The sequence below is a fragment of the Hippocampus bargibanti genome, linkage group LG13 (genome assembly GCF_051943395.1).
Source record: "Hippocampus bargibanti isolate YZ-2025 linkage group LG13, ASM5194339v1, whole genome shotgun sequence".
Classification (NCBI taxonomy): domain Eukaryota; kingdom Metazoa; phylum Chordata; class Actinopteri; order Syngnathiformes; family Syngnathidae; genus Hippocampus; species Hippocampus bargibanti.
Genome location: NC_142746.1, coordinates 2,616,057 through 2,640,717, shown reverse-complemented (window position 1 = coordinate 2,640,717; position 24,661 = coordinate 2,616,057). Strand labels below are relative to the sequence as shown.

Below are 24,661 nucleotides of genomic sequence, written 5' to 3'. Positions count from 1 at the left end.
CTCAACAGTAAAATCAACGTGTGGGAAGCCGTTTAAAATCGCGTCGGGGGTGATCGTGAAATGAAAAGTGAAATCGGATCGCGAACGGGAGAGACCATTTCTCGGCCCACAGTGTTTGGGGTGGCTGCAAAAAAAAAAAAAAAAGCTTACAGCACCTGGTATTCCCAGGCGGTCTCCCATCCAAGTACTAACCAGGCCCGACCCTGCTTAGCTTCCGAGATCGGACGAGATCGGGCGTTCTCAGGGTAGTATGGCCGTAAGCGAGGGAATGTGCCAGAAAATCCCTCTTTATAGTGTTGCAGGGAGAGCGTCTTTGTTTATGGTGTTCGTTCTTGTCGGATGATGGTTATTTGGTTTTCCAAATACAGGCTTGAATCGATGAAGGTGTTATTTGTGTCGTGTTGTCAAATAAGGCGCATGTGAGTCCAGCTGATGCGTTAACGTGGGTAACTTTTCTTTGACTTCCAATGCAATCCGTTTCGTCCATCCATTCCGGGCAGAGTGAACGCTGGCGCAAATGGTTGCCTCTGTTCACTCGCACAAAAAAACATTCTTATCCCCTGACTGTAAAGTGGCCTTGAGAGTTTTGAAAGGCGCTTAGAAATTAAATGTATTATTATGATTACTCTCCGTCTGGTCCTTGACGCCCTCTGCTGACGTAATCACACAGCGACACTGATCTCGTGATCAACCATTTCACCACATAATATTCATAGTTATACATAACATTTTAAGCGCCTTTCAAAGCTCTAAAGGACACTTTACAGTCACGGACAAGCAGAGGTACTATAATAAATAAAATACAATCACAAATAGATTGCAATAAATAAAATACAATTATAAATAGAAACAGGAGAGAGAGCTACACACAGAAAATGCTATTTTAAATAGCTGGGGTTTGAGATGGGACTTGAAGGTGGTAAGAGAATCGATGTTATGAAAGTTCTGAGGAAGTGACTTCCAAAAATTGGGGGCAGAGCAGCTGAGGGGTCTGTCACCCATCTTGCTGAGACGGGGGAGTGAGGGACACACAGAGGTGGAGGGAGGAAGAAGATCTGAGGGAACGAGGGCGACTAGAAATCATTGGGTAGACCACCAACGATTCAACAGACCTTTAGGATTGTTCTGCCTCGTGGTTGAAAGGTCTGCTCATGTCTAAGACTGTGCCAAAGGATCGCATCGGAAAAACAAACAGTGCTCATATTTTAAACAATCCATTCGAAAACAATAACTTGATCGGCCATCTTAACTGATCTTACTCTATGCTCTGTAACGGGCTGAACATTGTATGGCAAAACAGAACAGCATGTCTAAGCACATCTCAATATTCGTTGCGTACCCACCCCGGTTCTCTCTTTTTTTTAAACAACCCCGAAAGCAGCGCCTGAAAGTATTAGAAAAAAAGGGGGTGGGGGATCCTCAGTCCAACCTGCTTGTACGTCTCTGTCAGCTCTCAGTCATACAGGAGTGGTCCATTGATGAAAAGGTTTCTTCAGCCGTCACCTGTACTTCTTTGAAGGTGTCTGACGTTTCGTTTCTCATCGAAGAGGCTTCGTCAGCGAACTAAAATTTGCTAGTAGTTTCGGCCCCATATGTATATCCCTAACGTCTAGAGGTGGCGGTGCCAGACTTCTGCTATGATAGGTCACTTCTCTCAGGTTGGGGAGAGCAGAGGACTATACCCTGAGGCTACACTGATTACTTTATTACGTGATTACTTGCCTGAATTTTACGTATTTTAAATTCCGGGGAAAAAAAATTCAAACAAATTCATAGTTGTGCTTTGGGCTCACCAGTTTAACCCATAATGGACAATCTGGCCATGAAAAAAAATGGAGAAACAGGCTCTCACATCCTTCCCGGGTACAAAACCGAGGCACTGGTTTAGATATGTGGAGGGCACTTTCGTCATAATTAAAAAAGAAGAAATTCAATCCTTCACAAATCACCTGCACTCGGTAGACATCAATATTAAATATACTCGCGAGGACATTAAAGACACCCAACTAGCCTTTTTGGAGTGTAAAGTAATTATAAAAGAGGACAGAGCGCTAAAAGCAGAAATCTTTAGGAAGGCCACACACACTGACCAATACTTACTTTTTGAATCAAACCACCCTCGACAACACAAACTATGAGTTATCAGAACCCTCCAGCATAGGGCTAATACCAACCAGCGTCGAAATTAGCGAAAAGGAGTGAAAACATGTCAGGAGAGCACTCACAAACTGTGGTTGCCCTCAGTGGTCATTTAACAAATGTCAAAAGAAAAGGATAGGGAATGAAACCCAAAATTCTGAAGATACTAAAAAGGAGAGGAGTAGCATTACCTTACATTGCAGGGCTTTCTGAAAAACTACAGAGTCCTTTGGCAACACAAAATTCCTACTTATTTCAAACCGATAAACACCTGAAGGCAAAAATGAGTACATCCAAAAGATAGGCTGTCAAATGAAAAACAAAGTAATGTAGTTTATTCAATACATTGGAAAAATGAAAATTATAAAGAGCAAAACATGGGGGAGACTAAACAAATTCTCAAAAAAAAAATACTTTATCAACACCGCTGGGATAATACTAGTGGGCCTCAATCTGCAGTACATATGCACCTTAAAGCTAGCTACCGCTCATTTGACGACAATGAGGTTAAAATTGTAGCGAAAGGAAAATAGATGGTTTGAAAGGGGAGTAAAAGAAGCTGTCCAGCACGCAGAAGCCCAGTTCTGCTTCGCGTACGAGTACTGTCATGACGGTCCCCCATGCGGACAGCTCCCTCTGCCGGAAAGCCATATCGTTACACGCAGCGACTCAACAGTAAAATCAACGTGTGGGAAGCCGTTTAAAATCGCGTCGGGGGTGATCGTGAAATGAAAAGTGAAATCGGATCGCGAACGGGAGAGACCATTTCTCGGCCCACAGTGTTTGGGGTGGCTGCAAAAAAAAAAAAAAAAGCTTACAGCACCTGGTATTCCCAGGCGGTCTCCCATCCAAGTACTAACCAGGCCCGACCCTGCTTAGCTTCCGAGATCGGACGAGATCGGGCGTTCTCAGGGTAGTATGGCCGTAAGCGAGGGAATGTGCCAGAAAATCCCTCTTTATAGTGTTGCAGGGAGAGCGTCTTTGTTTATGGTGTTCGTTCTTGTCGTATGATGGTTATTTGGTTTTCCAAATACAGGCTTGAATCGATGAAGGTGTTATTTGTGTCGTGTTGTCAAATAAGGCGCATGTGAGTCCAGCTGATGCGTTAACGTGGGTAACTTTTCTTTGACTTCCAATGCAATCCGTTTCGTCCATCCATTCCGGGCAGAGTGAACGCTGGCGCAAATGGTTGCCTCTGTTCACTCGCACAAAAAAACATTCTTATCCCCTGACTGTAAAGTGGCCTTGAGAGTTTTGAAAGGCGCTTAGAAATTAAATGTATTATTATGATTACTCTCCGTCTGGTCCTTGACGCCCTCTGCTGACGTAATCACACAGCGACACTGATCTCGTGATCAACCATTTCACCACATAATATTCATAGTTATACATAACATTTTAAGCGCCTTTCAAAGCTCTAAAGGACACTTTACAGTCACGGACAAGCAGAGGTACTATAATAAATAAAATACAATCACAAATAGATTGCAATAAATAAAATACAATTATAAATAGAAACAGGAGAGAGAGCTACACACAGAAAATGCTATTTTAAATAGCTGGGGTTTGAGATGGGACTTGAAGGTGGTAAGAGAATCGATGTTATGAAAGTTCTGAGGAAGTGACTTCCAAAAATTGGGGGCAGAGCAGCTGAGGGGTCTGTCACCCATCTTGCTGAGACGGGGGAGTGAGGGACACACAGAGGTGGAGGGAGGAAGAAGATCTGAGGGAACGAGGGCGACTAGAAATCATTGGGTAGACCACCAACGATTCAACAGACCTTTAGGATTGTTCTGCCTCGTGGTTGAAAGGTCTGCTCATGTCTAAGACTGTGCCAAAGGATCGCATCGGAAAAACAAACAGTGCTCATATTTTAAACAATCCATTCGAAAACAATAACTTGATCGGCCATCTTAACTGATCTTACTCTATGCTCTGTAACGGGCTGAACATTGTATGGCAAAACAGAACAGCATGTCTAAGCACATCTCAATATTCGTTGCGTACCCACCCCGGTTCTCTCTTTTTTTTAAACAACCCCGAAAGCAGCGCCTGAAAGTATTAGAAAAAAAGGGGGTGGGGGATCCTCAGTCCAACCTGCTTGTACGTCTCTGTCAGCTCTCAGTCATACAGGAGTGGTCCATTGATGAAAAGGTTTCTTCAGCCGTCACCTGTACTTCTTTGAAGGTGTCTGACGTTTCGTTTCTCATCGAAGAGGCTTCGTCAGCGAACTAAAATTTGCTAGTAGTTTCGGCCCCATATGTATATCCCTAACGTCTAGAGGTGGCGGTGCCAGACTTCTGCTATGATAGGTCACTTCTCTCAGGTTGGGGAGAGCAGAGGACTATACCCTGAGGCTACACTGATTACTTTATTACGTGATTACTTGCCTGAATTTTACGTATTTTAAATTCCGGGGAAAAAAAATTCAAACAAATTCATAGTTGTGCTTTGGGCTCACCAGTTTAACCCATAATGGACAATCTGGCCATGAAAAAAAATGGAGAAACAGGCTCTCACATCCTTCCCGGGTACAAAACCGAGGCACTGGTTTAGATATGTGGAGGGCACTTTCGTCATAATTAAAAAAGAAGAAATTCAATCCTTCACAAATCACCTGCACTCGGTAGACATCAATATTAAATATACTCGCGAGGACATTAAAGACACCCAACTAGCCTTTTTGGAGTGTAAAGTAATTATAAAAGAGGACAGAGCGCTAAAAGCAGAAATCTTTAGGAAGGCCACACACACTGACCAATACTTACTTTTTGAATCAAACCACCCTCGACAACACAAACTATGAGTTATCAGAACCCTCCAGCATAGGGCTAATACCAACCAGCGTCGAAATTAGCGAAAAGGAGTGAAAACATGTCAGGAGAGCACTCACAAACTGTGGTTGCCCTCAGTGGTCATTTAACAAATGTCAAAAGAAAAGGATAGGGAATGAAACCCAAAATTCTGAAGATACTAAAAAGGAGAGGAGTAGCATTACCTTACATTGCAGGGCTTTCTGAAAAACTACAGAGTCCTTTGGCAACACAAAATTCCTACTTATTTCAAACCGATAAACACCTGAAGGCAAAAATGAGTACATCCAAAAGATAGGCTGTCAAATGAAAAACAAAGTAATGTAGTTTATTCAATACATTGGAAAAATGAAAATTATAAAGAGCAAAACATGGGGGAGACTAAACAAATTCTCAAAAAAAAAATACTTTATCAACACCGCTGGGATAATACTAGTGGGCCTCAATCTGCAGTACATATGCACCTTAAAGCTAGCTACCGCTCATTTGACGACAATGAGGTTAAAATTGTAGCGAAAGGAAAATAGATGGTTTGAAAGGGGAGTAAAAGAAGCTGTCCAGCACGCAGAAGCCCAGTTCTGCTTCGCGTACGAGTACTGTCATGACGGTCCCCCATGCGGACAGCTCCCTCTGCCGGAAAGCCATATCGTTACACGCAGCGACTCAACAGTAAAATCAACGTGTGGGAAGCCGTTTAAAATCGCGTCGGGGGTGATCGTGAAATGAAAAGTGAAATCGGATCGCGAACGGGAGAGACCATTTCTCGGCCCACAGTGTTTGGGGTGGCTGCAAAAAAAAAAAAAAAAGCTTACAGCACCTGGTATTCCCAGGCGGTCTCCCATCCAAGTACTAACCAGGCCCGACCCTGCTTAGCTTCCGAGATCGGACGAGATCGGGCGTTCTCAGGGTAGTATGGCCGTAAGCGAGGGAATGTGCCAGAAAATCCCTCTTTATAGTGTTGCAGGGAGAGCGTCTTTGTTTATGGTGTTCGTTCTTGTCGGATGATGGTTATTTGGTTTTCCAAATACAGGCTTGAATCGATGAAGGTGTTATTTGTGTCGTGTTGTCAAATAAGGCGCATGTGAGTCCAGCTGATGCGTTAACGTGGGTAACTTTTCTTTGACTTCCAATGCAATCCGTTTCGTCCATTCATTCCGGGCAGAGTGAACGCTGGCGCAAATGGTTGCCTCTGTTCACTCGCACAAAAAAACATTCTTATCCCCTGACTGTAAAGTGGCCTTGAGAGTTTTGAAAGGCGCTTAGAAATTAAATGTATTATTATGATTACTCTCCGTCTGGTCCTTGACGCCCTCTGCTGACGTAATCACACAGCGACACTGATCTCGTGATCAACCATTTCACCACATAATATTCATAGTTATACATAACATTTTAAGCGCCTTTCAAAGCTCTAAAGGACACTTTACAGTCACGGACAAGCAGAGGTACTATAATAAATAAAATACAATCACAAATAGATTGCAATAAATAAAATACAATTATAAATAGAAACAGGAGAGAGAGCTACACACAGAAAATGCTATTTTAAATAGCTGGGGTTTGAGATGGGACTTGAAGGTGGTAAGAGAATCGATGTTATGAAAGTTCTGAGGAAGTGACTTCCAAAAATTGGGGGCAGAGCAGCTGAGGGGTCTGTCACCCATCTTGCTGAGACGGGGGAGTGAGGGACACACAGAGGTGGAGGGAGGAAGAAGATCTGAGGGAACGAGGGCGACTAGAAATCATTGGGTAGACCACCAACGATTCAACAGACCTTTAGGATTGTTCTGCCTCGTGGTTGAAAGGTCTGCTCATGTCTAAGACTGTGCCAAAGGATCGCATCGGAAAAACAAACAGTGCTCATATTTTAAACAATCCATTCGAAAACAATAACTTGATCGGCCATCTTAACTGATCTTACTCTATGCTCTGTAACGGGCTGAACATTGTATGGCAAAACAGAACAGCATGTCTAAGCACATCTCAATATTCGTTGCGTACCCACACCAGTTCTCTCTTTTTTTTAAACAACCCCGAAAGCAGCGCCTGAAAGTACTAGAAAAAAAGGGGGTGGGGGATCCTCAGTCCAACCTGCTTGTACGTCTCTGTCAGCTCTCAGTCATACAGGAGTGGTCCATTGATGAAAAGGTTTCTTCAGCCGTCACCTGTAGTTCTTTGAAGGTGTCGGACGTTTCGTTTCTCATCGAAGAGGCTTCATCAGCGAACTAAAATTTGCTAGTAGTTTCGGCCCCATATGTATATCCCTAACGTCTAGAGGTGGCGGTGCCAGACTTCTGCTATGATAGGTCACATCTCTCAGGTTGGGGAGAGCAGAGGACTATACCCTGAGCCTACACTGATTACTTTATTACGTGATTACTTGCCTGAATTTTACGTATTTTAAATTCCGGGGAAAAAAAATTCAAACAAATTCATAGTTGTGCTTTGGGCTCACCAGTTTAACCCATAATGGACAATCTGGCCATGAAAAAAAATGGAGAAACAGGCTCTCACATCCTTCCCGGGTACAAAACCGAGGCACTGGTTTAGATATGTGGAGGGCACTTTCGTCATAATTAAAAAAGAAGAAATTCAATCCTTCACAAATCACCTGCACTCGGTAGACATCAATATTAAATATACTCGCGAGGACATTAAAGACACCCAACTAGCCTTTTTGGAGTGTAAAGTAATTATAAAAGAGGACAGAGCGCTAAAAGCAGAAATCTTTAGGAAGGCCACACACACTGACCAATACTTACTTTTTGAATCAAACCACCCTCGACAACACAAACTATGAGTTATCAGAACCCTCCAGCATAGGGCTAATACCAACCAGCGTCGAAATTAGCGAAAAGGAGTGAAAACATGTCAGGAGAGCACTCACAAACTGTGGTTGCCCTCAGTGGTCATTTAACAAATGTCAAAAGAAAAGGATAGGGAATGAAACCCAAAATTCTGAAGATACTAAAAAGGAGAGGAGTAGCATTACCTTACATTGCAGGGCTTTCTGAAAAACTACAGAGTCCTTTGGCAACACAAAATTCCTACTTATTTCAAACCGATAAACACCTGAAGGCAAAAATGAGTACATCCAAAAGATAGGCTGTCAAATGAAAAACAAAGTAATGTAGTTTATTCAATACATTGGAAAAATGAAAATTATAAAGAGCAAAACATGGGGGAGACTAAACAAATTCTCAAAAAAAAAATACTTTATCAACACCGCTGGGATAATACTAGTGGGCCTCAATCTGCAGTACATATGCACCTTAAAGCTAGCTACCGCTCATTTGACGACAATGAGGTTAAAATTGTAGCGAAAGGAAAATAGATGGTTTGAAAGGGGAGTAAAAGAAGCTGTCCAGCACGCAGAAGCCCAGTTCTGCTTCGCGTACGAGTACTGTCATGACGGTCCCCCATGCGGACAGCTCCCTCTTCCGGAAAGCCATATCGTTACACGCAGCGACTCAACAGTAAAATCAACGTGTGGGAAGCCGTTTAAAATCGCGTCGGGGGTGATCGTGAAATGAAAAGTGAAATCGGATCGCGAACGGGAGAGACCATTTCTCGGCCCACAGTGTTTGGGGTGGCTGCAAAAAAAAAAAAAAAAAGCTTACAGCACCTGGTATTCCCAGGCGGTCTCCCATCCAAGTACTAACCAGGCCCGACCCTGCTTAGCTTCCGAGATCGGACGAGATCGGGCGTTCTCAGGGTAGTATGGCCGTAAGCGAGGGAATGTGCCAGAAAATCCCTCTTTATAGTGTTGCAGGGAGAGCGTCTTTGTTTATGGTGTTCGTTCTTGTCGTATGATGGTTATTTGGTTTTCCAAATACAGGCTTGAATCGATGAAGGTGTTATTTGTGTCGTGTTGTCAAATAAGGCGCATGTGAGTCCAGCTGATGCGTTAACGTGGGTAACTTTTCTTTGACTTCCAATGCAATCCGTTTCGTCCATCCATTCCGGGCAGAGTGAACGCTGGCGCAAATGGTTGCCTCTGTTCACTCGCACAAAAAAACATTCTTATCCCCTGACTGTAAAGTGGCCTTGAGAGTTTTGAAAGGCGCTTAGAAATTAAATGTATTATTATGATTACTCTCCGTCTGGTCCTTGACGCCCTCTGCTGACGTAATCACACAGCGACACTGATCTCGTGATCAACCATTTCACCACATAATATTCATAGTTATACATAACATTTTAAGCGCCTTTCAAAGCTCTAAAGGACACTTTACAGTCACGGACAAGCAGAGGTACTATAATAAATAAAATACAATCACAAATAGATTGCAATAAATAAAATACAATTATAAATAGAAACAGGAGAGAGAGCTACACACAGAAAATGCTATTTTAAATAGCTGGGTTTTGAGATGGGACTTGAAGGTGGTAAGAGAATCGATGTTATGAAAGTTCTGAGGAAGTGACTTCCAAAAATTGGGGGCAGAGCAGCTGAGGGGTCTGTCACCCATCTTGCTGAGACGGGGGAGTGAGGGACACACAGAGGTGGAGGGAGGAAGAAGATCTGAGGGAACGAGGGCGACTAGAAATCATTGGGTAGACCACCAACGATTCAACAGACCTTTAGGATTATTCTGCCTCGTGGTTGAAAGGTCTGCTCATGTCTAAGACTGTGCCAAAGGATCGCATCGGAAAAACAAACAGTGCTCATATTTTAAACAATCCATTCGAAAACAATAACTTGATCGGCCATCTTAACTGATCTTACTCTATGCTCTGTAACGGGCAGAACATTGTATGGCAAAACAGAACAGCATGTCTAAGCACATCTCAATATTCGTTGCGTACCCACCCCGGTTCTCTCTTTTTTTTAAACAACCCCGAAAGCAGCGCCTGAAAGTAGGAGAAAAAAAGGGGGTGGGGGATCCTCAGTCCAACCTGCTTGTACGTCTCTGTCAGCTCTCAGTCATACAGGAGTGGTCCATTGATGAAAAGGTTTCTTCAGCCGTCACCTGTACTTCTTTGAAGGTGTCTGACGTTTCGTTTCTCATCGAAGAGGCTTCGTCAGCGAACTAAAATTTGCTAGTAGTTTCGGCCCCATATGTATATCCCTAACGTCTAGAGGTGGCGGTGCCAGACTTCTGCTATGATAGGTCACTTCTCTCAGGTTGGGGAGAGCAGAGGACTATACCCTGAGGCTACACTGATTACTTTATTACGTGATTACTTGCCTGAATTTTACGTATTTTAAATTCCGGGGAAAAAAAATTCAAACAAATTCATAGTTGTGCTTTGGGCTCACCAGTTTAACCCATAATGGACAATCTGGCCATGAAAAAAAATGGAGAAACAGGCTCTCACATCCTTCCCGGGTACAAAACCGAGGCACTGGTTTAGATATGTGGAGGGCACTTTCGTCATAATTAAAAAAGAAGAAATTCAATCCTTCACAAATCACCTGCACTCGGTAGACATCAATATTAAATATACTCGCGAGGACATTAAAGACACCCAACTAGCCTTTTTGGAGTGTAAAGTAATTATAAAAGAGGACAGAGCGCTAAAAGCAGAAATCTTTAGGAAGGCCACACACACTGACCAATACTTACTTTTTGAATCAAACCACCCTCGACAACACAAACTATGAGTTATCAGAACCCTCCAGCATAGGGCTAATACCAACCAGCGTCGAAATTAGCGAAAAGGAGTGAAAACATGTCAGGAGAGCACTCACAAACTGTGGTTGCCCTCAGTGGTCATTTAACAAATGTCAAAAGAAAAGGATAGGGAATCTCATCTCATCTCCCGTACCGCTTATTCCTCATTAGGGTCACGGGGGGTGCTGGAGCCTATCTCAGCTGTCTTCGGGCACGAGGCGGGGGACACCCTGAATTGGTTGCCAGCCAATCGCAGGGCACACAAAGACATACAACAGTCACTCTCACACTCACACCTAGGGACAATTTGGAGTGGTCAATCTGCCTGCCATGCATGTTTTTGGAGTGTGGGAGGAAACCAGAGGACCCGGAGAAAACCCACGCGGGTCCGGGGAGAACATGCAAACTCCACACAGGGAGGCCGGACCGGGACGCGAACCGGCGACCTCTGCACTGTGAAGCCGGTGTGCTAACCACTCGACTACCGGGCCGCCCTAGGATAGGGAATGAAACCCAAAATTCTGAAGATACTAAAAAGGAGAGGAGTAGCATTACCTTACATTGCAGGGCTTTCTGAAAAACTACAGAGTCCTTTGGCAACACAAAATTCCTACTTATTTCAAACCGATAAACACCTGAAGGCAAAAATGAGTACATCCAAAAGATAGGCTGTCAAATGAAAAACAAAGTAATGTAGTTTATTCAATACATTGGAAAAATGAAAATTATAAAGAGCAAAACATGGGGGAGACTAAACAAATTCTCAAAAAAAAAATACTTTATCAACACCGCTGGGATAATACTAGTGGGCCTCAATCTGCAGTACATATGCACCTTAAAGCTAGCTACCGCTCATTTGACGACAATGAGGTTAAAATTGTAGCGAAAGGAAAATAGATGGTTTGAAAGGGGAGTAAAAGAAGCTGTCCAGCACGCAGAAGCCCAGTTCTGCTTCGCGTACGAGTACTGTCATGACGGTCCCCCATGCGGACAGCTCCCTCTGCCGGAAAGCCATATCGTTACACGCAGCGACTCAACAGTAAAATCAACGTGTGGGAAGCCGTTTAAAATCGCGTCGGGGGTGATCGTGAAATGAAAAGTGAAATCGGATCGCGAACGGGAGAGACCATTTCTCGGCCCACAGTGTTTGGGGTGGCTGCAAAAAAAAAAAAAAAAAAGCTTACAGCACCTGGTATTCCCAGGCGGTCTCCCATCCAAGTACTAACCAGGCCCGACCCTGCTTAGCTTCCGAGATCGGACGAGATCGGGCGTTCTCAGGGTAGTATGGCCGTAAGCGAGGGAATGTGCCAGAAAATCCCTCTTTATAGTGTTGCAGGGAGAGCGTCTTTGTTTATGGTGTTCGTTCTTGTCGGATGATGGTTATTTGGTTTTCCAAATACAGGCTTGAATCGATGAAGGTGTTATTTGTGTCGTGTTGTCAAATAAGGCGCATGTGAGTCCAGCTGATGCGTTAACGTGGGTAACTTTTCTTTGACTTCCAATGCAATCCGTTTCGTCCATTCATTCCGGGCAGAGTGAACGCTGGCGCAAATGGTTGCCTCTGTTCACTCGCACAAAAAAAACATTCTTATCCCCTGACTGTAAAGTGGCCTTGAGAGTTTTGAAAGGCGCTTAGAAATTAAATGTATTATTATGATTACTCTCCGTCTGGTCCTTGACGCCCTCTGCTGACGTAATCACACAGCGACACTGATCTCGTGATCAACCATTTCACCACATAATATTCATAGTTATACATAACATTTTAAGCGCCTTTCAAAGCTCTAAAGGACACTTTACAGTCACGGACAAGCAGAGGTACTATAATAAATAAAATACAATCACAAATAGATTGCAATAAATAAAATACAATTATAAATAGAAACAGGAGAGAGAGCTACACACAGAAAATGCTATTTTAAATAGCTGGGTTTTGAGATGGGACTTGAAGGTGGTAAGAGAATCGATGTTATGAAAGTTCTGAGGAAGTGACTTCCAAAAATTGGGGGCAGAGCAGCTGAGGGGTCTGTCACCCATCTTGCTGAGACGGGGGAGTGAGGGACACACAGAGGTGGAGGGAGGAAGAAGATCTGAGGGAACGAGGGCGACTAGAAATCATTGGGTAGACCACCAACGATTCAACAGACCTTTAGGATTATTCTGCCTCGTGGTTGAAAGGTCTGCTCATGTCTAAGACTGTGCCAAAGGATCGCATCGGAAAAACAAACAGTGCTCATATTTTAAACAATCCATTCGAAAACAATAACTTGATCGGCCATCTTAACTGATCTTACTCTATGCTCTGTAACGGGCTGAACATTGTATGGCAAAACAGAACAGCATGTCTAAGCACATCTCAATATTCGTTGCGTACCCACCCCAGTTCTCTCTTTTTTTTAAACAACCCCGAAAGCAGCGCCTGAAAGTATTAGAAAAAAAGGGGGTGGGGGATCCTCAGTCCAACCTGCTTGTACGTCTCTGTCAGCTCTCAGTCATACAGGAGTGGTCCATTGATGAAAAGGTTTCTTCAGCCGTCACCTGTACTTCTTTGAAGGTGTCTGACGTTTCGTTTCTCATCGAAGAGGCTTCGTCAGCGAACTAAAATTTGCTAGTAGTTTCGGCCCCATATGTATATCCCTAACGTCTAGAGGTGGCGGTGCCAGACTTCTGCTATGATAGGTCACTTCTCTCAGGTTGGGGAGAGCAGAGGACTATACCCTGAGGCTACACTGATTACTTTATTACGTGATTACTTGCCTGAATTTTACGTATTTTAAATTCCGGGGAAAAAAAATTCAAACAAATTCATAGTTGTGCTTTGGGCTCACCAGTTTAACCCATAATGGACAATCTGGCCATGAAAAAAAATGGAGAAACAGGCTCTCACATCCTTCCCGGGTACAAAACCGAGGCACTGGTTTAGATATGTGGAGGGCACTTTCGTCATAATTAAAAAAGAAGAAATTCAATCCTTCACAAATCACCTGCACTCGGTAGACATCAATATTAAATATACTCGCGAGGACATTAAAGACACCCAACTAGCCTTTTTGGAGTGTAAAGTAATTATAAAAGAGGACAGAGCGCTAAAAGCAGAAATCTTTAGGAAGGCCACACACACTGACCAATACTTACTTTTTGAATCAAACCACCCTCGACAACACAAACTATGAGTTATCAGAACCCTCCAGCATAGGGCTAATACCAACCAGCGTCGAAAGTAGAGAAAAGGAGTGAAAACATGTCAGGAGAGCACTCACAAACTGTGGTTGCCCTCAGTGGTCATTTAACAAATGTCAAAAGAAAAGGATAGGGAATGAAACCCAAAATTGTGAAGATACTAAAAAGGAGAGGATTAGCATTACCTTACATTGCAGGGCTTTCTGAAAAACTACAGAGTCCTTTGGCAACACAAAATTCCTACTTATTTCAAACCGATAAACGCCTGAAGGCAAAAATGAGTACATCCAAAAGATAGGCTGTCAAATGAAAAACAAAGTAATGTAGTTTATTCAATACATTGGAAAAATGAAAATTATAAAGAGCAAAACATGAGGGAGACTAAACAAATTCTCAAAAAAAAAATACTTTATCAACACCGCTGGGATAATACTAGTGGGCCTCAATCTGCAGTACATATGCACCTTAAAGCTAGCTACCGCTCATTTGACGACAATGAGGTTAAAATTGTAGCGAAAGGAAAATAGATGGTTTGAAAGGGGAGTAAAAGAAGCTGTCCAGCACGCAGAAGCCCAGTTCTGCTTCGCGTATGAGTACTGTCATGACGGTCCCCCATGCGGACAGCTCCCTCTGCCGGAAAGCCATATCGTTACACGCAGCGACTCAACAGTAAAATCAACGTGTGGGAAGCCGTTTAAAATCGCGTCGGGGGTGATCGTGAAATGAAAAGTGAAATCGGATCGCGAACGGGAGAGACCATTTCTCGGCCCACAGTGTTTGGGGTGGCTGCAAAAAAAAAAAAAAAGCTTACAGCACCTGGTATTCCCAGGCGGTCTCCCATCCAAGTACTAACCAGGCCGGACTCTGCTTAGCTTCCGAGATCGGACGAGATCGGGCGTTCTCAGGGTAGTATGGCCGTAAGCGAGGGAATGTGCCAGAAAATCCCTCTTTATAGTGTTGCAGGGAGAGCGTCTTTGTTTATGGTGTTCGTTCTTGTCGGATGATGGTTATTTGGTTTTCCAAATACAGGCTTGAATCGATGAAGGTGTTATTTGTGTCGTGTTGTCAAATAAGGCGCATGTGAGTCCAGCTGATGCGTTAACGTGGGTAACTTTTCTTTGACTTCCAATGCAATCCGTTTCGTCCATTCATTCCGGGCAGAGTGAACGCTGGCGCAAATGGTTGCCTCTGTTCACTCGCACAAAAAAACATTCTTATCCCCTGACTGTAAAGTGGCCTTGAGAGTTTTGAAAGGCGCTTAGAAATTAAATGTATTATTATGATTACTCTCCGTCTGGTCCTTGACGCCCTCTGCTGACGTAATCACACAGCGACACTGATCTCGTGATCAACCATTTCACCACATAATATTCATAGTTATACATAACATTTTAAGCGCCTTTCAAAGCTCTAAAGGACACTTTACAGTCACGGACAAGCAGAGGTACTATAATAAATAAAATACAATCACAAATAGATTGCAATAAATAAAATACAATTATAAATAGAAACAGGAGAGAGAGCTACACACAGAAAATGCTATTTTAAATAGCTGGGTTTTGAGATGGGACTTGAAGGTGGTAAGAGAATCGATGTTATGAAAGTTCTGAGGAAGTGACTTCCAAAAATTGGGGGCAGAGCAGCTGAGGGGTCTGTCACCCATCTTGCTGAGACGGGGGAGTGAGGGACACACGGAGGTGGAGGGAGGAAGAAGATCTGAGGGAACGAGGGGGACTAGAAATCATTGGGTAGACCACCAACGATTCAACAGACCTTTAGGATTATTCTGCCTCGTGGTTGAAAGGTCTGCTCATGTCTAAGACTGTGCCAAAGGATCGCATCGGAAAAACAAACAGTGCTCATATTTTAAACAATCCATTCGAAAACAATAACTTGATCGGCCATCTTAACTGATCTTACTCTATGCTCTGTAACAGGCTGAACATTGTATGGCAAAACAGAACAGCATGTCTAAGCACATCTCAATATTCGTTGCGTACCCACCCCAGTTCTCTCTTTTTTTTAAACAACCCCGAAAGCAGCGCCTGAAAGTATTAGAAAAAAAGGGGGTGGGGGATCCTCAGTCCAACCTGCTTGTACGTCTCTGTCAGCTCTCAGTCATACAGGAGTGGTCCATTGATGAAAAGGTTTCTTCAGCCGTCACCTGTACTTCTTTGAAGGTGTCTGACGTTTCGTTTCTCATCGAAGAGGCTTCGTCAGCGAACTAAAATTTGCTAGTAGTTTCGGCCCCATATGTATATCCCTAACGTCTAGAGGTGGCGGTGCCAGACTTCTGCTATGATAGGTCACTTCTCTCAGGTTGGGGAGAGCAGAGGACTATACCCTGAGGCTACACTGATTACTTTATTACGTGATTACTTGCCTGAATTTTACGTATTTTAAATTCCGGGGAAAAAAAATTCAAACAAATTCATAGTTGTGCTTTGGGCTCACCAGTTTAACCCATAATGGACAATCTGGCCATGAAAAAAAATGGAGAAACAGGCTCTCACATCCTTCCCGGGTACAAAACCGAGGCACTGGTTTAGATATGTGGAGGGCACTTTCGTCATAATTAAAAAAGAAGAAATTCAATCCTTCACAAATCACCTGCACTCGGTAGACATCAATATTAAATATACTCGCGAGGACATTAAAGACACCCAACTAGCCTTTTTGGAGTGTAAAGTAATTATAAAAGAGGACAGAGCGCTAAAAGCAGAAATCTTTAGGAACGCCACACACACTGACCAATACTTACTTTTTGAATCAAACCACCCTCGACAACACAAACTATGAGTTATCAGAACCCTCCAGCATAGGGCTAATACCAACCAGCGTCGAAAGTAGAGAAAAGGAGTGAAAACATGTCAGGAGAGCACTCACAAACTGTGGTTGCCCTCAGTGGTCATTTAACAAATGTCAAAAGAAAAGGATAGGGAATGAAACCCAAAATTCTGAAGATACTAAAAAGGAGAGGAGTAGCATTACCTTACATTGCAGGGCTTTCTGAAAAACTACAGAGTCCTTTGGCAACACAAAATTCCTACTTATTTCAAACCGATAAACACCTGAAGGAAAAAATGAGTACATCCAAAAGATAGGCTGTCAAATGAAAAACAAAGTAATGTAGTTTATTCAATACATTGGAAAAATGAAAATTATAAAGAGCAAAACATGAGGGAGACTAAACAAATTCTCAAAAAAAAAAACTTTATCAACACCGCATGGGATAATACGAGTGGGCCTCAATCTGCAGTACATATGCACCTCAACTAGCTACCGCTCATTTGACGACAATGAGGTTAAAATTGTAGCGAAAGGAAAATAGATGGTTTGAAAGGGGAGTAAAAGAAGCTGTCCAGCACGCAGAAACCCAGTTCTGCTTCGCGTACGAGTACTGTCATGACGGTCCCCCGTGCGGACAGCTCCCTCTGCCGGAAAGCCATATCGTTACACGCAGCGACTCAAGAGTAAAATCAACGTGTGGGAAGCCGTTTAAAATCGCGTCGGGGGTGATCGTGAAATGAAAAGTGAAATCGGATCGCGAACGGGAGAGACCATTTCTCGGCCCACAGAGTTTGGGGTGGAGGCAAAAAAAAAAAAAAAAAACTTACAGCATTTTTGACCATGACATTCATCAAGGAGGAGACTGTGCTGATCGGTTGCGCCTTTTCGGCAGCATGAATATGCTAGTACTGTTTTTGAATGGGAGGAATGTCGGTGCCATTCGACTGCCATCGCTGGACACCAAAGGGGCCATTGTGCTTTTTTTGCGCCTGTAATGGGCAGCATGTACACAGCCCCGCTTTGTTCAGCAGAAAGGTCGGTGCTGTTGGACAGTCTGCGGCTGGATGGATGCATGGCTTGAGGAGCCCGCGATAAGAAGAAAGGAGCGTCAGCCAGTGACGTGCAGTCAGTGGACGCAGCTGTCATCATGGAAAGCTGTCATGGAAATATCAAATGAAAAAATACATTCAACAGTTAGCTGTATTTAGTGATTTGTACTTTAAAGTCCTTGTCCATTTAACTTCACCGTTTTAGGATTTTTTTCAAAATCGCTGAATTTACCGTTCAAATACGAAGTAGAGACGAGCGGTGACGTCATTGATGACGTCAGTGCCTCATCAGCCATGAACCTCACCGCACGTCACTGGCGTTAGCGCAGAGCGCCGATGCGTATGTGCAACTGTTGCGGCTTGGAATTGAAGCAGATTTATGTTGGACAGGAGATGTGAGAATCTCTTTTCGTCAATGGATGCTACAGCTGCGTGTTTGCTTTCAACATTTAGCTTGTAGTCGACGTGCATGTTCCACCATGATGTCCCTGATCCACTGGTGGAAAGACGCTTTGATCCTCTCCTCTTTCATCTGACATCTCATGCCATCACAAAGAGGCTACAGAAAGTCCTGAAGAATGAAAGACTCTCTGTGTCTTTGTTTTGTCATATTGTCTTTGTGTTGTCATATTATTTGTTATTTCGTGTTTTTTGTTGTTCTTTTGACTTCAAGATGGCCCCGCGAGAGTGGCTGCCTTTCCAGCAGCTCGTGTATTTCTTTTTTCTACTTTCATTCCTTTCATCACTTTGCTGCTGTGAAATGTAAATTTCTCCACTGTGAGACTAATAAAGGCAAATCCAATCCAATCCAATTCAAGCTGCATGGAGACGGGAATACAAGAACACAACATTTGCTGAATTCAAGGTGAAGAGATCTAGATTCGATCAAAGGGCCATTCTGCCTGATCTTGGATTTGTACTTGTTAGCAAAGTTTATGCATTGTGTTGGTTTTGTTATTTGAACAAGGTGATGTTCATGCACAGCTGATTTTGTGTAGCAATAAAACACATATCTGTCTTGAATTTGAAAAAAAAAATATTTTTCAATCAAGAGGGGTTCAGTGAATACACATATGAACCTGGTGGGGTTCGGTACCAGCTAGACAGCTAGTAACTGAAATCAGAATCAGAATCAGAATCAGAATACCTTTATTCGTCCCGCAATGGGGAAATTTGCAATTTGAAATAGATAGAAAACTAGCTTGCTAGCTAATACATAGCTAATAGCTAGCTAGCTAGATAGATAGCCAGCTCGATAGCAAATAGAGAGCTGGCTAGCTCGATAGCTAGTTGGCAGATAGAGAGCTAGGTAGCCAGCCAGATAGCAAATAAGAGAGCTTAGGTTTATTGAGGCGCTATGTGACATGCAAATTCAAAAGTGGAGAAAAATAAAGGTGCAGAAACTCTTGTGCTAATATTGTTTCAAATAATACAAAGAAATGTTCAAAAAAATCAATAAAAAGCGCAATTTAGCAGGGATGAAAGTCATCTGGCAGCCCACGACCGAAAAAAGTACAATGTAGGGCTTGGTGAGATTGCCTTACACAAACTCTGTCATGTCATTTTTATCTTGTGGGTCAATAAATCACCGGAATAAATATTTTACTGATCTGCAAAACGTGTGTAGCTTTCAAACAATACAGACTATAGAAAACAGGTGTCAAAGTCCAGGCCCGGGGGCCAAATCTGGCCCACCACATGATTGTATTCGGCCCGCAAAAGCAGTTCAAACATGTGAATTTCCATGCTCTTCTATTGAGCTAGCTAGCGACCGAGTAAGCTAGCAATAGAGATATCTAGCTCTTTCTATTCATCTAGTTGGCTAATCCCTTACATCACAGGTGTCCAAGTCAAGGCCCAGGGGCCAAATCTGGCCCATCACATGATTGCATTTGACAAAAGCAAATCAAACTGGTGAAATGCTGTCCATGCTCATCTATAGATCTAGCTCCCGTGTGAGCTCGCTGGCTCTTTCTATTCATTTAGTGAGCTAATCCCTTACATCATAGGTGTCCAAGGCCTGAGGGCCAAATATCAAAGTCAAAGTCAAAAGTCAGCTTTATTGTCAAATATGCGAATATGCATAACATACAGCACAGATTTTTTCGCTGACGAAGCCTCTTGGATAGGAGGCGAAACGTCCGAAACCTTCACTTTTGTACAGATGACGGCTGAAGAAACCTTCTCATCGATACAGCACAGATGAAATTACTGTCCTCTCGGACCCAGCATGCAAGACACTTATAATGACTTTAAAAAATACAGTAAAGTCTCGTTATATCGATATCGGATATATCGATAGTCCCGGTTATATCGATACTATTTCTAGGCACGCACGGAGAAAATTACATGCAAACAGGGTCGGATATATCGATAGTCCCGGTTATATCGATATTTTTTCGGACTCCCTTGAATATCGATATAACGAGACTTTACTGTATAATAAACATGAAAACGCCAATTTGCAGGGAGAGTGGAGCCGCTGCGCGTTCACGCGCCGCCATCTTGCGAAAAAAAAAAAATGACACAAAGACACAGAGTCATTTATTCTTCAGGACTGGCTGTACCCTCTTTGTGATGCCATGAAGCAGTTCTAGATGAATGAGGAGAGGATCAAGGCATCCATGTCAGCAGTGGATCAGGGACGTCATGGTGGAATTTGTTCGTCTACTACAAGCTAAACGTTGAAAGCAAACAAAGCTGTAGCATCCATTGACGAAAAGACATTGTCTCCCATCTCCTGTCCCACATAAATCCGCTTCAATTCCAAGCCGCGACAGTTCCACATATGCATCGGCGCTCTGCGCTGACACTGCTTTCTTCTTATCGCGGGCTCCTTAAGCCATGCATCCATCCAACAGCAGACTGTCCAACAGCACCGACCTTTCCGCTGAACAAAGCGGGGCTGTGAAGATGCTGCCCATTACAGGCGCAAAAAAAGCACAATGACCCCAGAAATGTCCAGCGATGACAGTTAATGGCTCGGACATTCCCCCCATTCAAAAACAGTACTGGCATATCCATGCTGCCGAAAGGCGCAACCGCTCAGCAGTCTCCTCCTTGATGATTGTCGTGGCCAAAATTCTGAAAAACAATCTGTATCTGTTCCACGTCACGCAGAACAACATAAAGTGACAAAAGAAAACACAATAAAAAGACAAAATCAACAAAAAAGCAAGGCTCATGAGAGCACTTGCTGATGGCTGCCTTCTCAGGCGCCATCTTGGAAAAAAAAATATGGCCCACCACATGATTTTAAAAACAGAGCAAGCTAGCTCAATAGAGCAAGCAAGCGAGCTAGCTAGCTCTTTCTATTCATCTAGTTGGCTAATGCTTGACATCACAGGTGTCCAAGTCAAGACCAGAGGGCCAAATCTGCCCACCACATGATTTTGAAAACCGAGCGAAAAATTTGGATGTAACTAACGACTAGCTTGTTATATGTTGTCTCATCTCATTTTTCGTACCGCTTATTCCTCATTAGGGTCGCGGGGGTTGCTGGAGCCTATCTCAGCTGTCTTCGGGCACGAGGCAGGGGACACCCTGAATTGGTTGCCAGCCAATCGCAGGGCACACAAAGACATACAACAGTCACTCTCACACTCACACCTAGGGACAATTTGGAGTAGTCAATATGCCTGCCATGCATGTTTTTGGAGTGTGGGAGGAAACCGGAGGACCCGGAGAAAACCCACGCGGGTCCGGGGAGAACATGCAAGCTCCACACAGGGAGGCCGGACCGGGACGCGAACCGGCGACCTCTGCACTGTGAAGCCGGTGTGCTAACCACTCGGCTACCGGGCCGCCCCCTTATATGTTGTTATTTACTTTATTTATTACAAGGGGGCACAAGCCAGTGTCTTATTGTTCCGGTCCCAAGCCCGGATAAATACAGAGGGTTGTGTCAGGAAGGGCATCCGACGTAAAAATGTTTGCCAAAACAAATATGCCAATCAAACCTCCAAAGAGTAGTTGAAGCGAAACTAAGACCAGAAGTGAACATTTGTGAGCAGCAGTATGGCTTCATGCCAAAAAAAGAGTACGACAGATGCAGTGTTTGCTTTAAGAATGCTGATAGAGAAGTACAGAGAAGGTCAGAAGGAATTGCATTGTGTCTTTGCAGATCTGGAGAAAGCGTACGACAGGGTGCCCAGAGAAGAGCTGTGGTATTGCATGAGGAAGTCTGGAGTGACAGAAAAGTATGTCAGAGTGGTGCAAGACATGTATCATGACTGGAAGACAGTTGTCAGGTGTGCTGTCGGTGTGACTGAGGAATTCAAGGTGGATGTGGGACTCCACCAGGGGTCAGCTCTGAGCCCTTTCTTATTTGCTATGGTGATGGACAGGCTGACAGTGTCATGATCTGGTTGGCGAACAACGGGGGGCGCTGTCGGCCCCGCCTGCACCTGCACAGGTGCTGGTCGTCCCGATCAGATTGGCGACCAACGGATAGCAACGTCAGCCCTGCCTGCAGCCTCGCAGGTGCTGGTCGTTTTAATCACTGACACTTAAAAGGACACCCGGCACGACCATCCGGTGTCGGTTCATTGTTTGCTGCTTGTTTGCTGCATACATTGTGTATGTGTTTGTTTAACCTTGGCGGACTTTTACTTTTGGTCTTCTTTTGCTACTTTGTATTTTTTCCATTTAGATGATTTTGATGTTTTACATTTTGTTCCTGCTGACTTTATTTTAATACAATTTGTCAAACAACCTGCTGCTCCCTCCTGCCTGCTTTTTGGGATCCGCACCCGCCATCACCACCTCGCAAACCGTGACAGACAGACAATGTTAGACAAGAATCTCGATGGCGGAGAAACTAGAGATGTGGAGATATGCCCTGGAAAGGAGAGGAATGAAGATCAGTCGCGGCAAGACGAAATATATGTGTGTGAATAAGAGGGATCCAAGTGCAAGAGTGATGCTACAGGGAGAAGAGATAAAGAAGGTGGAAGATTTCAAGTACTTGGGATCAACTGTCCAGAGTAATGGAGAGTGTGGAAAAGAGGTGAAGAAGCGTGTCCAGACAGGCTGGAGCGGCTGGAGAAAAATATCAGGAGTTATGTGTGATAGAAGGGTTTCAGCTAGGATGAAAGTAAAAGTGTATAAAACAGTGGTGAGACCAGCCATGATGTTTGGACTGTAGACAGTGCCACTGACGAAAAGACAGGAAGCAGAGCTGGAAGTAGCAGAGCTGAAGATGTTGAGGTTTTCTTTGGGAGTGACCAGGTTGGATAGGATCAGGAATGAGCACATTAGAGGGATATCTCATATTAGAGGCTTTGGAGGCAAAATCAAAGAGGCCAGACTGAGATGGTTTGGACATCTCCAGAGGAGAGAGTGACTATATCGGGAGGATACTGAGCCTTGAACTGCCAGGCAGGAGACCGAGAGGAAGACCGAAGAGGAGGTTTATGGATGTGGTCAGAGGACATGAAGGTAGCTGGTGTGAGAGAAGAGGATGCACAAAACCGGGATAGATGGAGGACATTGACTCGCTGAAAGAAGATTTATTTTTTGATTGGACACAAAGCTCATTCGTGCATTTTCACAGTGGACTCCAGAAATCCGCTCATATTGATTAGTGAGCATGTGTATCTTAAAAAACAAATCCAAATCATTCAAATTGAGTTTGCTATGAATCGATTGGTTGTTAGCCTTCTCCGCTTTCAAGCGTCAGAGGACCTTTGACGTAGCGTGTCCTGTTTCTAGCAGTAACGACATGTGTGACGTTTATCCGTGAAAAAAATCCCACAAAATTACAAAGCGGTGTGTTTGTTTCAAGCATTTTTTTCTTAAAACCGCTTCTGAAAAATTGGTCGTAGCTTTCATATTAGCGAGCTAACGGCTTTTCTGTACCCCTCTCTCCAACCGGTGACTAAAATGAAATCATCGCCCAACCCTACGACAATCTTACTTGCTATACAGCTACGACGACGACAAGATGGGCAACCCACCCCTGGCAGCCCACCTGGCGTAGTTACCTGATATTCTGCTGTGGTAGCGCTACTACTACAACTCATAGCTGTGTTGTAGTTACCCTAGTACCCTAGTCTTCGCTGTCATAGCACGGCTTGTTGAGGCGATGTAGCATCGGCGCCGCAGCCGAGTCCTGAAACGGCACCGGCACCCCGCGGGGGTCGGCGTACAGCAGCAGGAGGGGCTGGTAGTGGCCCTTGATGCAACGTGATACCACGTCCTTCCACTTGGGGCCAATCTGTTGACAAATTGGGGGTAGGGGACAGGAAAGAGTACAGTGGGACGTTGGCTGACGAACTTAATTGGTTCCCAGACAGAGTGTGTCAGGCGAAAAGTGTGTATCCCGAAAATTAATTTCCCATAGGAAACCATTAAAATGAGAATCCGTTCCCAGGTCCCCATAAAACATAATTCTACTTTCTAATTTTCTAAGCCTTAAAACTACACAAAATATACCTTATTTAATAATAATAAATGTGCTATAGTATTATGATAAAAGAAATCAACTGGTCTGTACAATAAAGTCATTTTATTTACCTTTGTGATGGTCGTTAATGGCTTGATGGAATGGAGTGTCCGGGTTCTTAAGCATTAAACACAAACACACTAAACATAGGCTTCTTTCACCATCTTGAGGAATGATCCCTCGTAGGTGCTTTCTCTGTGATAATTGTATCTAGTTCTTCTCAATTGTGATCTGTTTAGCTGGTTTGATAGCTTTTTGCATCAAGTGCACAGATGACTTGTGCGGGTTATTTGTGGAGCCTGAACAAAAGTGTGAGAGTGTGAGACTAGTGAGAAAATGGATAGAAAACAGTGAAAATATCCCATATATTCCAACTGTTTTCTATCCATGTTCTCACTATTCTCACACTCTAACACCTTTGTTTTTTGTTTCAAGCCGTCATCTCCCTTTCGTGTGTGTGTTTTCTCAATCTCTCTGTCTGCCTGTCTCTTTAATGTTTAACGCCCCCACCCCCACTGCTGGGTTCTTGACCAATCACGTAGCTTTAACCGAAGACACCATTTTGTTTTTTGGAGAACGGCCTCACTCTCTCTCTGTCTGTAACCCCATCCCCCTCTGCTGCGTTCT

General features: G+C 43.7%; 1 protein-coding gene and 6 non-coding genes across 10 annotated transcripts in view; all 7 read right to left on the bottom strand.

Annotated features, from left to right (window-relative positions):
- Positions 1-143: 143 nt before the first annotated feature.
- LOC148888955 (5S ribosomal RNA) lies at positions 144-262 on the bottom strand. Its single transcript, XR_016117030.1, has one exon. It is a non-coding gene; the product is annotated as a 5S ribosomal RNA (ribosomal RNA).
- Positions 263-2,950: 2,688 nt separating this feature from the next.
- On the bottom strand, positions 2,951-3,069 carry LOC148888954 (5S ribosomal RNA). The gene has a single exon (XR_016117028.1). It is a non-coding gene; the product is annotated as a 5S ribosomal RNA (ribosomal RNA).
- A 2,688-nt stretch (positions 3,070-5,757) lies between these two features.
- On the bottom strand, positions 5,758-5,876 carry LOC148888953 (5S ribosomal RNA). The gene has a single exon (XR_016117022.1). It is a non-coding gene; the product is annotated as a 5S ribosomal RNA (ribosomal RNA).
- A 2,689-nt stretch (positions 5,877-8,565) lies between these two features.
- On the bottom strand, positions 8,566-8,684 carry LOC148888952 (5S ribosomal RNA). The gene has a single exon (XR_016117021.1). It is a non-coding gene; the product is annotated as a 5S ribosomal RNA (ribosomal RNA).
- A 3,063-nt stretch (positions 8,685-11,747) lies between these two features.
- On the bottom strand, positions 11,748-11,866 carry LOC148888951 (5S ribosomal RNA). Its single transcript, XR_016117010.1, has one exon. It is a non-coding gene; the product is annotated as a 5S ribosomal RNA (ribosomal RNA).
- Positions 11,867-14,554: 2,688 nt separating this feature from the next.
- On the bottom strand, positions 14,555-14,673 carry LOC148888950 (5S ribosomal RNA). Its single transcript, XR_016117009.1, has one exon. It is a non-coding gene; the product is annotated as a 5S ribosomal RNA (ribosomal RNA).
- Positions 14,674-17,078: 2,405 nt separating this feature from the next.
- Positions 17,079-24,661, bottom strand: part of LOC148888949 (ubiquitin carboxyl-terminal hydrolase 54-like) — a 28,539-nt gene continuing 20,956 nt past the window's right edge. The window contains exons 5-6 of one of the 4 annotated variants that reach the window (XR_016116911.1): positions 23,574-23,806; positions 17,079-17,695 (exon numbers count right to left, since the gene is read on the bottom strand). Coding sequence is in view for 1 of the 4 variants with exons in the window: in XM_089012184.1 (XP_088868310.1) it covers positions 23,639-23,806 (168 nt within the window). In the remaining 3 variants the exon portion in view is untranslated. Of the gene's footprint in view, positions 17,696-19,786; positions 20,692-23,084; positions 23,807-24,661 lie in introns of those variants that run through there. The other 3 variants (XR_016116912.1, XR_016116913.1, XM_089012184.1) reach the window with 3 other exon arrangements.